Source organism: Sinocyclocheilus anshuiensis, unplaced genomic scaffold, assembly GCF_001515605.1.
Source record: "Sinocyclocheilus anshuiensis isolate Anshui unplaced genomic scaffold, SAMN03320099.WGS_v1.1 scaffold206, whole genome shotgun sequence".
Taxonomy (NCBI): Eukaryota; Metazoa; Chordata; class Actinopteri; order Cypriniformes; family Cyprinidae; genus Sinocyclocheilus; species Sinocyclocheilus anshuiensis.
In genome coordinates this window covers 15,630-28,365 of record NW_015542358.1, presented here as the reverse complement: position 1 = coordinate 28,365, position 12,736 = coordinate 15,630, and the positions used below count along the sequence as shown (strand labels likewise).

Genomic DNA, 12,736 nt, shown 5'->3' with positions numbered 1-12,736 from the left:
AAAAATCTTACCAACTCCAAACTTATCTCACTGAAAACCACGCTTGTAACCGGTTTCAGAGTAAATGCATAATTCAAACGATTTTTTTCATGTAGATCACTTTTCGTGAAGACGAGTGTTTTTGTGTGCTCATGGTATTTATGTCTGTGGGTCTCTCAGCGTTCGGGGCCGTGTTACAGGGAAGTCTGTTTGGTTTGGTGGGTTTGTTGCCGCAGAGTTACAGCGCTGTCTTTATGAGCGGACAGGGACTCGCTGGGACATTTGCTGCTCTTGCAATGATCTTCGCCATAGCAAGTGAGACACCCTGTTATTTTACTATCATTGAGATACTATTATAGTTATTAATATCTTGAATTCGTTTTATTTTCTGTTTTCTTATGTTTAGCATGTGAGGAACCTCTCATGCATTTCTGTGTAGATTTGTTCACGGTGTGTGCGCGTGTGTGCGCGTGTGTGTGTCTGTGTGTGTAACAGGTGAAGCTGATAGTGAATCTGCAGCTCTGGGTTATTTCATCACTCCGTGTGTCGGGACCCTCGTCACGCTCTTCAGTTACATGCTGCTGCCAAAGCTGGTGAGTGTGTGTGTGTGTGTGTGTGTTTAGATGTAGTCCTGTGCAGTTTCTTATTCAGCTGAATCTGAGACCGATCTCTGGAGTGTGTGTGTGTGTGTGTGTGCAGGAGTTTGCTAGATTTTACCTGGACAGCAAATGCAAGAGTTACGAGCTTGAGACGTCTAGCCGGCTGCTGCCTACAGGTGGAACTTAGTCTAAATTCACAGATATTGATTGCATTTCACCAGTGTTTATAGATTAAAAGCACTATAGCTTTAGAAATATAATTTCCCTAATGAAGAAGACATGCACGTATACTAGCCTATTTTTAAAAAGAGTGCTTAATAAAGGAATATACTTAAGAATGAACTGAATGGAATATTTTTGGATGCCTAATTTCATGTTAATTGCAGTTAGGTGAAACTGTATTATAGATTAAATGTAGATTAAATACTGTTAGCTGAACTTTAAGTAGGACTTAAGTGCATCTTTATATGTAAATTCAGAATGATTTCTGTTGTCTTTGAAATATGGTTAAATATTGAATGTACTGACAAGCATTTATGATAAACTAAAATATACTTTAATGTCATTTCTATTTAAGCTTATGCATTTAAATATATTTGTAATAATGACGTTGCAAATTAGTGCATTTAAAATATATTAACTTTAAATGTAATATCGAATAACACACTACAGTTAAAATGATAATCAAGTACTTTACATGTGCTTTAGTATGTTAGTCAACACATAACAAAATAAGTGTAATACTTTAAAACATGATTATTAATGCAATGATATATAATGTACTTTAAAATAAAACTTTTAATTTGACATTATTACGAAGGTCACTTTTTAAAAGTGTACTTAAGTGTGTTCAGAAAAGTGTCTCTTTAAGTCACTGAAGTGGCCTTTTATTTAATTACTATTGTATTATTTGCATATACACTTTAAGATTTGAAGCACACAGTGCACATTCAATGCAATTATGCTCTTTGTTTTACGGCGACTGTGTTCCTCCAGATGCTGTTGAGGACTCTGTGAAGAGCAGCAATCCTAATAAAGGTGAAGAGGAGGGTGTGAAGCAGGCCTTCATCACGCTGCTGTCAGAAAACACGTCGTCCCCTCAGAAGAGCTCCATCCTGCAGGTCTTTAAAAAGGTGCCGTTGTATTTTGCCATCAGAAACTCTCACAGCCTGTGGTTTGTTCTGGACGCTATTATAACAGTGGCTGATTGTCCTCATCATCTCTCTCTCTGTCTCTAGATTTGGCTGATGGCGTTTTGTGTGACGTTTGTGTTCACAGTTACACTGTCAGTTTTTCCTGCGGTGACGGTGGATGTGAAAACTGTGTATGGTGGGAAATGGGGTACGAAACACACACATATGTGACCCTGGACCACAAAACCAGTCTTAAGTGTCGTACTGACAAGCATTTATGATAAACTAAAATATACTTTAATGTCATTTCTATTTAAGCTTATGCATTTAAATATATTTGTAATAATGACGTTGCAAATTAGTGCATTTAAAATATATTAACTTTAAATGTAATATCGAATAACACACTACAGTTAAAATGATAATCAAGTACTTTACATGTGCTTTAGTATGTTAGTCAACACATAACAAAATAAGTGTAATACTTTAAAACATGATTATTAATGCAATGATATATAATGTACTTTAAAATAAAACTTTTAATTTGACATTATTACGAAGGTCACTTTTTAAAAGTGTACTTAAGTGTGTTCAGAAAAGTGTCTCTTTAAGTCACTGAAGTGGCCTTTTATTTAATTACTATTGTATTATTTGCATATACACTTTAAGATTTGAAGCACACAGTGCACATTCAATGCAATTATGCTCTTTGTTTTACGGCGACTGTGTTCCTCCAGATGCTGTTGAGGACTCTGTGAAGAGCAGCAATCCTAATAAAGGTGAAGAGGAGGGTGTGAAGCAGGCCTTCATCACGCTGCTGTCAGAAAACACGTCGTCCCCTCAGAAGAGCTCCATCCTGCAGGTCTTTAAAAAGGTGCCGTTGTATTTTGCCATCAGAAACTCTCACAGCCTGTGGTTTGTTCTGGACGCTATTATAACAGTGGCTGATTGTCCTCATCATCTCTCTCTCTGTCTCTAGATTTGGCTGATGGCGTTTTGTGTGACGTTTGTGTTCACAGTTACACTGTCAGTTTTTCCTGCGGTGACGGTGGATGTGAAAACTGTGTATGGTGGGAAATGGGGTACGAAACACACACATATGTGACCCTGGACCACAAAACCAGTCTTAAGTGTCAATTTTTAAAAATTGAGATTTATACATCATGAAAATCTGGAATCTGAGGGTGCAAAAAAATCAAAATATTGAGAAAAGCATCTTTAAAGTTGTCCAAATGAAGTTCTTAGCCATGCATATTACTAATCAAAAATTAAGTTCTGATATATTTACGGTAGGAAATTTACAAAATATCTTCATGGAACATGATCTTTACTTAATATCCTAATGATTTTTGGCATAAAAGAAAAATGTATAATTTTGACTCATACAATGTATTGTTGGCTATTGCTACAAATATACCCCAGTATAATGACTACCAATTCATTTAAAAACCCTAGCCCTAAAAGGAAATATTTTTAATTTACTATCTCTGGCTCCACCAAAACCATTAATTACGTGTAAAATCAATGGTAGATGATATGTTGTTTTATGAATTAGGGCTTTTAATTTAATTTAATTTATTTATTTTCCTGAGAATGAGAGTTTAAAGCAAGACAGGTTGACTTAATGCTTTCCTTAAATATTCAATTGAGTCATCAGCTAATTAAATGTGTACTAATTGGCATGCATTTTCAGAAAAATATATTCTGAACATTAGATAAAGGCAAAGTTTTTGCTTGATTTTGTTGACATATCAGAGTTAAAGTTTGTTTCTCTTTCACTCCATAAAATGCAGTTAGAAAAAAATCATTTTCCACCATGATTTTAGTAATAAAATGTTGTATAAATCAGGTGAACAACATATGAATAAACCCCTCAGTAAAACCCTTCAGAATACGCTCTCAGAAAAAGAGGTACAACAGCTGTCACTGGGGCGCTACCTTTTCAAAAGTTACACTTTTGTATCTTTTAGGTGCTAATATGTACACTTTAGGTGCTAATAAGTACCTTTAAGGTACCATTATGGACTCTTTTGGTACATAGGTATGCCTTTTGAAAAGGTACCGCTCCAGTGACAACTATTGTACCTTTTTTTCTGAGAGTGTAGGAATGAAACAACTGTGCAGTTTGCTGTATGTAAGCACTACTGAAGTGGAGATAAAACTCACAGCTTTTAAAGATATGAACTGTTGTTGAAATCTACCCGCATTTAAAAAAAATGAGTGCAATAAAATAAACACTTAAATGTGTATTTTGCATGTTTTCTTCCTATGACTCTGAGAAAAAGCCATGTTATGCAAGCAACATCTCCAAACTAACTAGTGCATGAAAAAGCTAAATACTAAATGATTATGTTTCACTGTAATATGTGTGAGGATGCACATCACGTGTTTGTCTCCCTCTTTCTTTCAGAACGATACTTCATTCCTGTTGTTTGTTTTCTCTTCTTTAATGTGATGGACTTTATTGGCAGATCTGTCACGTTAGTATCTAAGTGGGTGAGTGAAGTATTTTATCATTCATTCTTTCATTAATGCATTTATGTTTCACCACCAACAGAACTGCAGGTAAAAAATAAATAAATAAAATTCACATTTATACCTGAGTGAAAGTTAATGGCACGTATGCAGTGCCCTACACTAGAATTGGTAAAAATGATCAAAACAGACTGTGAAAAAATATTTTTGGTTTATGCAAAAAGTCTAGCCTTTAATGAAAATGAAAAATTAAATATTAAATATATTTATTACTCATACACTACCATTCAAAAGTTTGGGGTCATATATATAAAAAAATAAGAATCCATTTACAATTAAATAAAAATTATATATATATACAGTATATATATATATGTGTGTGTGTGTGTGTGTGTGTGTGTAGTTTATTTTTATTTTTTTAAAGACATTAATACTTTTATTCAGCAAGGATGCATTAAATTGATTAAAAGTGACATTAAAGACAATGTTACAAAAAAATGTATTTCAAATAAATTATTTTGAACTTTCTATTTAATCAAAGAATCCTCAAAAATGTATCAAGAATGTATATTTCTGTAAATATATTTTTTAAGTCACTTGAATATTACATTTCTTTGATTGAATGAAAGAAAAAGAGGATAAACAGGTCTTCGTGACATTTTTCCACAGCCTATGAGAAAATGTTTCCTTTTTTTTTTTTGTATTATATTGTGTCAAAACGTTCTGCTTGGTGGGGCTTTCATACAGTATGTAATAATTTCATGGCATGATTTCTGTCTCTCCCGCAGCCCTCTAAAGACAGTCGTTTGTTCCCGGTGCTGGTGGTTTGCCGAGTGATCTTCGTTCCTCTGCTCATGATGTGTAACGTTCAGGAGAGACACTACATGCCTGTGCTCTTCTCAAACGACGTCATGTTTGCTGCAATCATGGTGTGTTTCTCCGTGTCCAGCGGATACTTTGTGTGTCTGTCCATGACGTACGCGCCACAGTGAGTACACACTTCTCTCACACACACACACACACACACACACACACACACAGTGTACAAATGGACTCAAGGCTGCATTTATTTGATTCACAATATAGTAAAAATAGTAATATTGTGAAATATTAGTGCAGTATAAAATAACTATTTTCGATTGTAATATGTTTTACATGAAATGTATTGCTGTGATCAAAGCTGAACTGTCAGCATCATTACTCCAGTCTTCAGTGCCACACGATCACCAAGTTTGGAGAAATGTAGCACTGCATGAGTGTCTCAGCAATGGATCCGAATGGGTGCCGTCAGAACGAGAGTCCAAACAGCTGATAAAAACATCACAGTAATCCACACCACTCCAGTCCATCAGTTGAGAAGCCAAAAGCTGCGTGATTGTAACAAACTAATCCATTGAGACGTTTTTAACTTCAAACTTTTGCTTCTGGCTAAAATCCAAAATGCATAATAACACTTCCTCCAGTGAAAAAGTGCATCTCTTGTTGTCTCTCACATCAAAATCCAGAAACGTGTTTGTTTAGAGCTGTTTTGTCTTGTAAACGGTTTCTTGATCTGTGCAGATTTCTCTCCTGATTCAGACCACTTTTACTCTGGAGGAAGCGTTATTATGGATTATGGATTATGGTTTAGCCAGAGGCAACAGTTCAAAGTTAAAAACGTCTTAAGGATGGATTTGTTTCTTACAAACATGCAGCTTTTCTCTTCACAAGACATTAACTGATGGACTGGAGTGCTGTGGATTACTTGTGGATTATTGTGATGTTTTTATCAGCTGTTTGGACTCTCATTCTGACGGCACCCATTCACTGCAGAGCATCCATTGCTGAGACACTGATGCAATGCTACATTTCTCCAAATCTGATGAAGAAACAAACTCATCCTAATCTCGGATGATCTGAGAGTGAGCACATTTTCATGTTCCTTTAAAAACATGCACACATCATGAAATCTCACATGCTGATGTTTATGTCCTCTCCTCTCTTTCCAGGCTCGTGGAGCCTAAAGATGGCGAGACGGCCGGCGCGTTGATGACGTTTTTTCTGGCTCTGGGTTTGTCGTTGGGAGCAGCGTTGTCGTTCCCGCTGCGTTTTCTTGTCTGACGCTCACGATCTCACTCTCACTCCTGAATCCTCGGCTCTCAGGGTGTCTGCAGTTGGGCTGCGATAATAAATCGATGCATAGCGATTCGTGGATCGATTCTGAGCTTAGTTTTAGCCCTACGCTAGTTTTTAAGTCATGCAAGTGGTTAAATGTACTTGCACCTTTATGCTTTTATGACTATGAATGTTCCCACTGTGAACACTTTTGCAATTCGCTTCAACCTTTTCAAACTGTATGAATGATTATTTTAGGCTCAAGCGTGTGCAAGGAACTGGAAGCAAGCAGAGCACGGCTGTTTCTAAAGCACGCACCTGCTTGTTCAAAACTGAGCTCAGAATTGATTCGAGAGAGAATCGCGATGCATTTTTACAATCTCAGAGTAAATGTAGAATCATTGCTTGATGCATCAGTATATTTTCCCAGCCCTAGTCTGCAGTTTCATTGAACTTTGTAAACAAAAGTGCACAAAGCACATTTTGGTTGCACAAAGTGCTCTATCTGGTCATCTAGTTTATTATTTTTATGAATTTTTTTGAAAGGCTGGTCATAATTTTAAGTCTTGCATAAAAAAATAGATTGGTCTAATTTAAATCCAAAAAATAAGACTTTTAATATAAATAGTATATACAGTATTATTAAAACATACCTTATCTTCTATGGTAATTTTATAGAGAAGCTTTGTGAAAAAACATCCAAATGGGATCCATTTTTTATGTTATTGCCCAGCCCTAGTCGCTAGTATTATTGTTATCGATATGAGATCATCTTCAGACGGTGGATGCAACACAACTGTTGCTACCATGAACAATAGATTATGGGATGAAGGATTTTTTTTAATGCAAACAATTGCATTCAGGGAATTTGTAAGTTTTGAAAGGAACATTATTATGTACATTTCTTGTAATAATAGAGTGTTTATTACATATATATTTACATTTTCTATATATAGAAAGTCTGAGACCACGATCTCATAAAAAAACCTGCAAATACAGTTTTGGGATTTTGAAAAACATAAAATACAGCATCTCTGATTCTGTACTATTTCTAGGTCAGTAATCGCATAAGTAAAAAAAAAAAAAAAAAAAGTACGACTCCTTTGTACAAAAGGTCAAATTTTCGTGCATAAAAGCACACATGCTCTTAGCCCGAGTTATGCTGGGATAACATGGATCATCAGGTTTTACTTTCCTCAGCTTTTCAAATTATGCTGATAATGGGAAAAAAATGAATGTATTATAATGCCAAATAGTGCATTTGCACTAGTAATCGCAGATGTATGGACTTTGTGCTGTAATGCATACCACATCAAGCCTGTAACATGTTCAAACATGCATAGACAGGTATCGAAGACACACATCTGAAAATTAATGTATTATTTTTAGGGTCCCGCAGGCGAGACATGACGTAAAAGCATTCCAGATTGTTCTCTTGTTTTTGACAACAGTAAATTTAATTTGGACTCTTAGATCAGTTTTCAAACTGAGCTCCAGAGAAAATTTCTTAAAAAAAAAAAAATAAAAAATTTAAATAAACATTATTTATCCAATTTGACATTATTTCCAATTTGTTCTGTTTCGTAAAGACTGGTTGGAAATGAAATGAATCATGATTATTTAATTCTGTTGAAGGAATTAACTAATAGTGTGTAGAAAATATGCTTTATTTAATACGGAATACAAACAAAAAGATATTCTCCATATGTTTTAATTGCATAGATTTTTCCCCACTTTTTTGGTTTTTGTTTAATAACTATAAAGACAACAAGTAGGCTCGTCGTCTCGTGTGGAAACTGCCTTAAACTGACCTGACCTTTCATTTCACTCTCATGCATATGGAATATATATATATGAAGCTTTGAAAAAAAAAAAATTGTTTGTGAAACTTTCTGTATGCATGTTATGCTGGAGTGTACAAAGTGCCATATGAATGTGTTTTTATAAAACCAGCGAATATGTTACATTCTGAATTTTTAGAAAATGCTGATTTTGTAGTGGTTTCAGTGTTTAGTGGTGATTTAGAGTGATACCTTTTATTAAATAGCCCATTCTACATGTTCATTCCTCCAAAAACACAAGATTAATTTACAGTCATGCGTTTGACAGTACAATCATAATGTCTTGACAACTAGTCGAACCAGGTTTAAACAGCCAGCAGATGAATGCGATCTCGCTCGGCTGTGATGACAGGATTGCTTTTGAATCTTGGAGAATTAGCAGATTTAGAAGAACATATTCATTCTTGATGATGACTCCAGTGTCTATTCATATTTTTATTTTTTTTACATTTACTGTATGAGGTGTAACCGTGCAAGTTGCTTTTTATAAAAAAAAAAAAAAAAATGCGTGCTGAAGGTCACTTTTATTTGTGTTTGTAGTGAAATCCAATACTGTATCAGAGGAAAATGACAATATAACAAAATATATCACAGTAGTTTGTTCTACATCCAGCAGCAAACGTCTCCGATGAAGGCAAAACTTCAGAAATGTCATTAAATGCACTGATGCTTGTTTTTCTTTTCAAAGAAATCATTAATATCAGCACATTGCTCACACACACACAGTTTCTACAAACAGTCTGTTCCGTCTATATAAAATAAGTTTTCTTTTTTTAAGAAGCAAAGGTGGTTATTCAAATATTTTGAGTTTATAATCAGGATGAATTGTTTTGATGATTAAAATCCTAGTACATGCACAATCCGAGTGTGTGCATGTACACACATTCAGGACTGTCATCCTATTGCCCCGTCAGTATATTTTTTGCAGTGTAAAACTAGCAGTATTGCTTACATTTTTACCATGCTTTCATTTTTTTGATTATAATTTGTAAAAAACATTCTGACAGTGGTGTGTAATATCAAACATATTGAGGTCCTTTGATCGTAAGAAGCTGTATTTTTTTAAATGAATGCTGTTAGACTTTTTTCAAATACTAAAGAGCTGTGCCACTGCTGCTTAAAAAGATATCATTCTATTCAGTACGTTTTTTTCCCCACATAAATTGAGCTTAACTTGACTAATTGCACAATTTCATTGACTTATTTTCCCAACACAACTGATGTTGGACGCAAACAATTTGATTCTTGTTGAATTTTGGTGAATATTTCATGAATGTGCATGCAAAGTGTTTTGTGTGTTGTTTTGAAAAGGCTGAAAATGTGCTCAAAATGACTGGTTTCCATGCAGTTTGCCAATAATCAACGCTTTGAAAACCAGCAAAGAGTCCGGTAAAAACCAGAAAACCTTTATTATAGCGTGTCAAACTCTAAAGTATGAAATGCATGAAAACTTATCAACGTTAAAATTCAGAGTTTAGTCGAAATTTAAGATTTGTTTTCTGAATTGTCCAAGAAAAATGCACTTTTCCTTTATCTAGTTGAGTTTGTCAAAAAAAATAAAAAAATACAACAAATAATAACAAAAAGGCAAAGTACAAATATCAATACTTAGTGCACTAAATACAAAAAACATTTACTATTTATACTTGAAATTATTTGCACCTTGTGTGCAAATAGTCACCGCAAGCAGTCATGACAAAAATATATATAATTATATATTTTAGCTAATTTTGAACAAACATATGTGGGTCAAATTGACCCCTAAAACACTAGAAATAGATGGGAATTATTACATTAGTCTCTGACAAGCTAAAATAGAGGGTTTCAATGTTTTACAGTGTTGATTTTTGGCAAATTGCATGCAAACCAATGGGGTCAATTTACAACAAAGTTGTAAAGTTGTACACCCAGTTTTTTAATGCAACAGGAAAGAGATATTTGTGCATTTTCTATTTATCAAAAGATGGAAAAATATGTCATAACCAGATGTGCCATGTAGCCATGAGCATTTCAGCATTTTAAAGCACAAATGCATGTGTGTGGATTGCAGTAGAGCTGAGTTTCTACAGTCTCAGCGTAGTACGGCAGATTGTAGTAGTCTGCTGGTTTCTCCACAAACTAGCAGTAAACAGCTCTATCATCCACAGTGTGTCATCCAGTGTCTAAACAACTACAGGACCTGTGTGTGTTCATGACAGCACAGTGAGTGTGACAGTTCCTTTGGTTTTCTTCAGAATACAGACGGCCTCCTCATGAGTGACTCCCTCCAGACTCTGGTCGTTAACGGCGATGACTTGATCTCCGCGCTTCAGACGCCCGTCCTCTGCCGCGGCCCCCTGAACACACACACACACACAGACACAGACACAGACACACACACACACACACACACCAGATAATAATGCATCTGTCTGTCTCGTGGCATCAGTGGATGTACACACTCGCTGTGCCAAAGCGTTACCTTGCTGAAAACGGTTTTGACGTAGATGGGAAGGTCACCGTGAGGGCTGCCGAATCCACCCACGATACTGAAGCCCAGTCCGTCAGGCCCTCGCTCCAAACTAATGCTCTTACACTGCGGAGGACTGAACAAAAGACACGTTAAAACATCGACACTCTATGGTTTTGAATTAACTTTTAATTGCATTATTTTATATCCATCAAACAAGAGTCATGCTTAGAAGAGAAAAGTGTCCAAAAATGCACTTTTTGACAGGAGGAGGTGAATTGGGAAAATTGCCAATATAATTAACCAGTTATTATTACTCTCTTCTTATACAATAATGTTATATAACCTTTAATTAATAGATTGATGATGTTCTTGTAACCCTTCGTGAAAAAAAAAAAATATATATAAATTATACAAATATACTACAAATAGTATATTTGTATAATTTATATATCTGGCAATGGCAACCCTGAAAGCTTGTGGAGGCTTGTTACCAATGCAAGACAACACAAATGCCAAATTAAAATGAAACGAGAGAAAAATACGATTTAAAATGACACAATTGTCTTTTAGAGCAGCTTTACAGGAGAATCTGAGTCATCTCCATAGTTGAGTTTCTATATTTGATTGTTATTTTCCTGTTTATCTCTGAAGCTGCTTTTGGCACGATCTGTATTGTATAAAGCGCTGTAGAAATCAAGGTGACTTGAATTCAGAAAGGAACTCAACCATTATTCCGTTGACTCACTAAAGCCAGTTTTTAGTCACATTTGGCACATGTTGAGTGTTATTTTATGACGGCTGAAGAGAGTTTTGTGTACAAACCCCAGGTCATCATGAAAAATGCTGCTGGCTGTGAGTCCTGCTGTCTGCTCTGCTGACGGTCCAGTTACTGTTGTATCGCCAGCAATGACCTACACACACACACGTCATATCTGCACTAAACCGTAACACACCACATGAGTTCAGAGTTGTGCATCTGCAATTAGTCTAGTCATTTTGTGAGAAAATGCATTTATGTGTGCACTTAAAATGCAAATGCACTTAATGTGTGCACTTTTGATTGAAAAGAGAAGTGCACTTAATAGTACCGAATGTGCACTTGTAGTGCACTTCAAATCTTAAAAGTATATTTAAAAAAAAAGTACTTACATATAATATTAATGAAATAATAGGCCAGTTAAAGTGTACTTAAACACACTTTCATGACTGTTTCTGAACACACTTAAGTAGACCTTTTAAAAGCGCACTTTGTAATAATGTCAAAATAAAAGCTTTACTTCAAAGTGCATTTTAAATCAATATGTTTTAATAATCTTTTGTCATGCTTTAAAGAAGTACACTTATTTTGATGTGTTGACTAACATACTAAAGCACATGTAAAGTACTTGATTATAATTGTAACTGTAGTGTGTTATTCAATATTACATTTAAAGTTAATATATTTAGCAACTTCATCATTACTAATGTGTAATTACAAACATATTTAAATATAACACATGCATATATTTAAAACATGCAAGTTTCAATAGAAATAACATACTTTTTAGTTTAACAAGTATATTTTAGTTTATCATAAATGCTTGTCAGTACATTAAGCATATTTCAAAGACAGAAATAATTATATTACATATAAAGATGTACTTAAGTCCTACTTAAAAATCACTAAAGTTCAGTTTAAATTACAAGTTTCATTTAATTACAATTAACATGCAATTAAGAGTCAGAAAACATGACATTCAGTTTGCATGTAGATGCTATCTATCTATCTATCTATCTATCTATCACACACACACACACACACACACACACACACACACACAGATAATAAACATGAGAGACTATGATTCACAAATGCACACCAGCTTCAGTGTGTCAGACCTACTGGACAAAAAAAAAAGTTTTGTAACTCTGGTTCAGATGTTAGCCACTCTTTATCACAACCCTGCTAAAAGTGCCAGTACGTGCGTTCATTGGCGCCCCTTCAGCTGGTGGCGCCCTAGCCGACCGCCTATGCCTAGAAACGGCCCTGCCTGTGAGGCGTGCACCAGTGTTAACTAAAACCAAAACTATTTTTTTTTTATAACTGAAATGTGTGTGTATATACAGTATATATATATATATACAGGTGCATCTCAATAAATTAGAATGTCGTGGAAAAGTTCA

The 12,736-nt window shown here is 35.0% G+C and overlaps 1 protein-coding gene and 1 long non-coding RNA gene across 2 annotated transcripts in view; one reads left to right on the top strand and one right to left on the bottom strand.

The window, feature by feature from the left end:
* Positions 1-8,144, top strand: part of LOC107691816 (equilibrative nucleoside transporter 2) — a 13,461-nt gene extending 5,317 nt beyond the window's left edge. Inside the window, exons 7-13 of the mRNA XM_016490621.1 lie at positions 475-572; positions 679-754; positions 1,575-1,711; positions 1,817-1,919; positions 4,122-4,207; positions 4,975-5,174; positions 6,175-8,144. Coding sequence (XP_016346107.1) covers positions 475-572; positions 679-754; positions 1,575-1,711; positions 1,817-1,919; positions 4,122-4,207; positions 4,975-5,174; positions 6,175-6,286 — 812 coding nt within the window. The 3' untranslated portion in view covers positions 6,287-8,144. The remainder of the gene's footprint in view (positions 1-474; positions 573-678; positions 755-1,574; positions 1,712-1,816; positions 1,920-4,121; positions 4,208-4,974; positions 5,175-6,174) is intronic.
* A 1,929-nt stretch (positions 8,145-10,073) lies between these two features.
* On the bottom strand, positions 10,074-11,480 carry LOC107691817 (uncharacterized). Its single transcript, XR_001634580.1, has 3 exons — positions 11,396-11,480; positions 10,583-10,706; positions 10,074-10,457 (listed from the first exon to the last, which is right to left on the bottom strand). It is a non-coding gene; the product is annotated as an uncharacterized LOC107691817 (long non-coding RNA).
* Between the last annotated feature and the right edge of the window lie 1,256 nt (positions 11,481-12,736).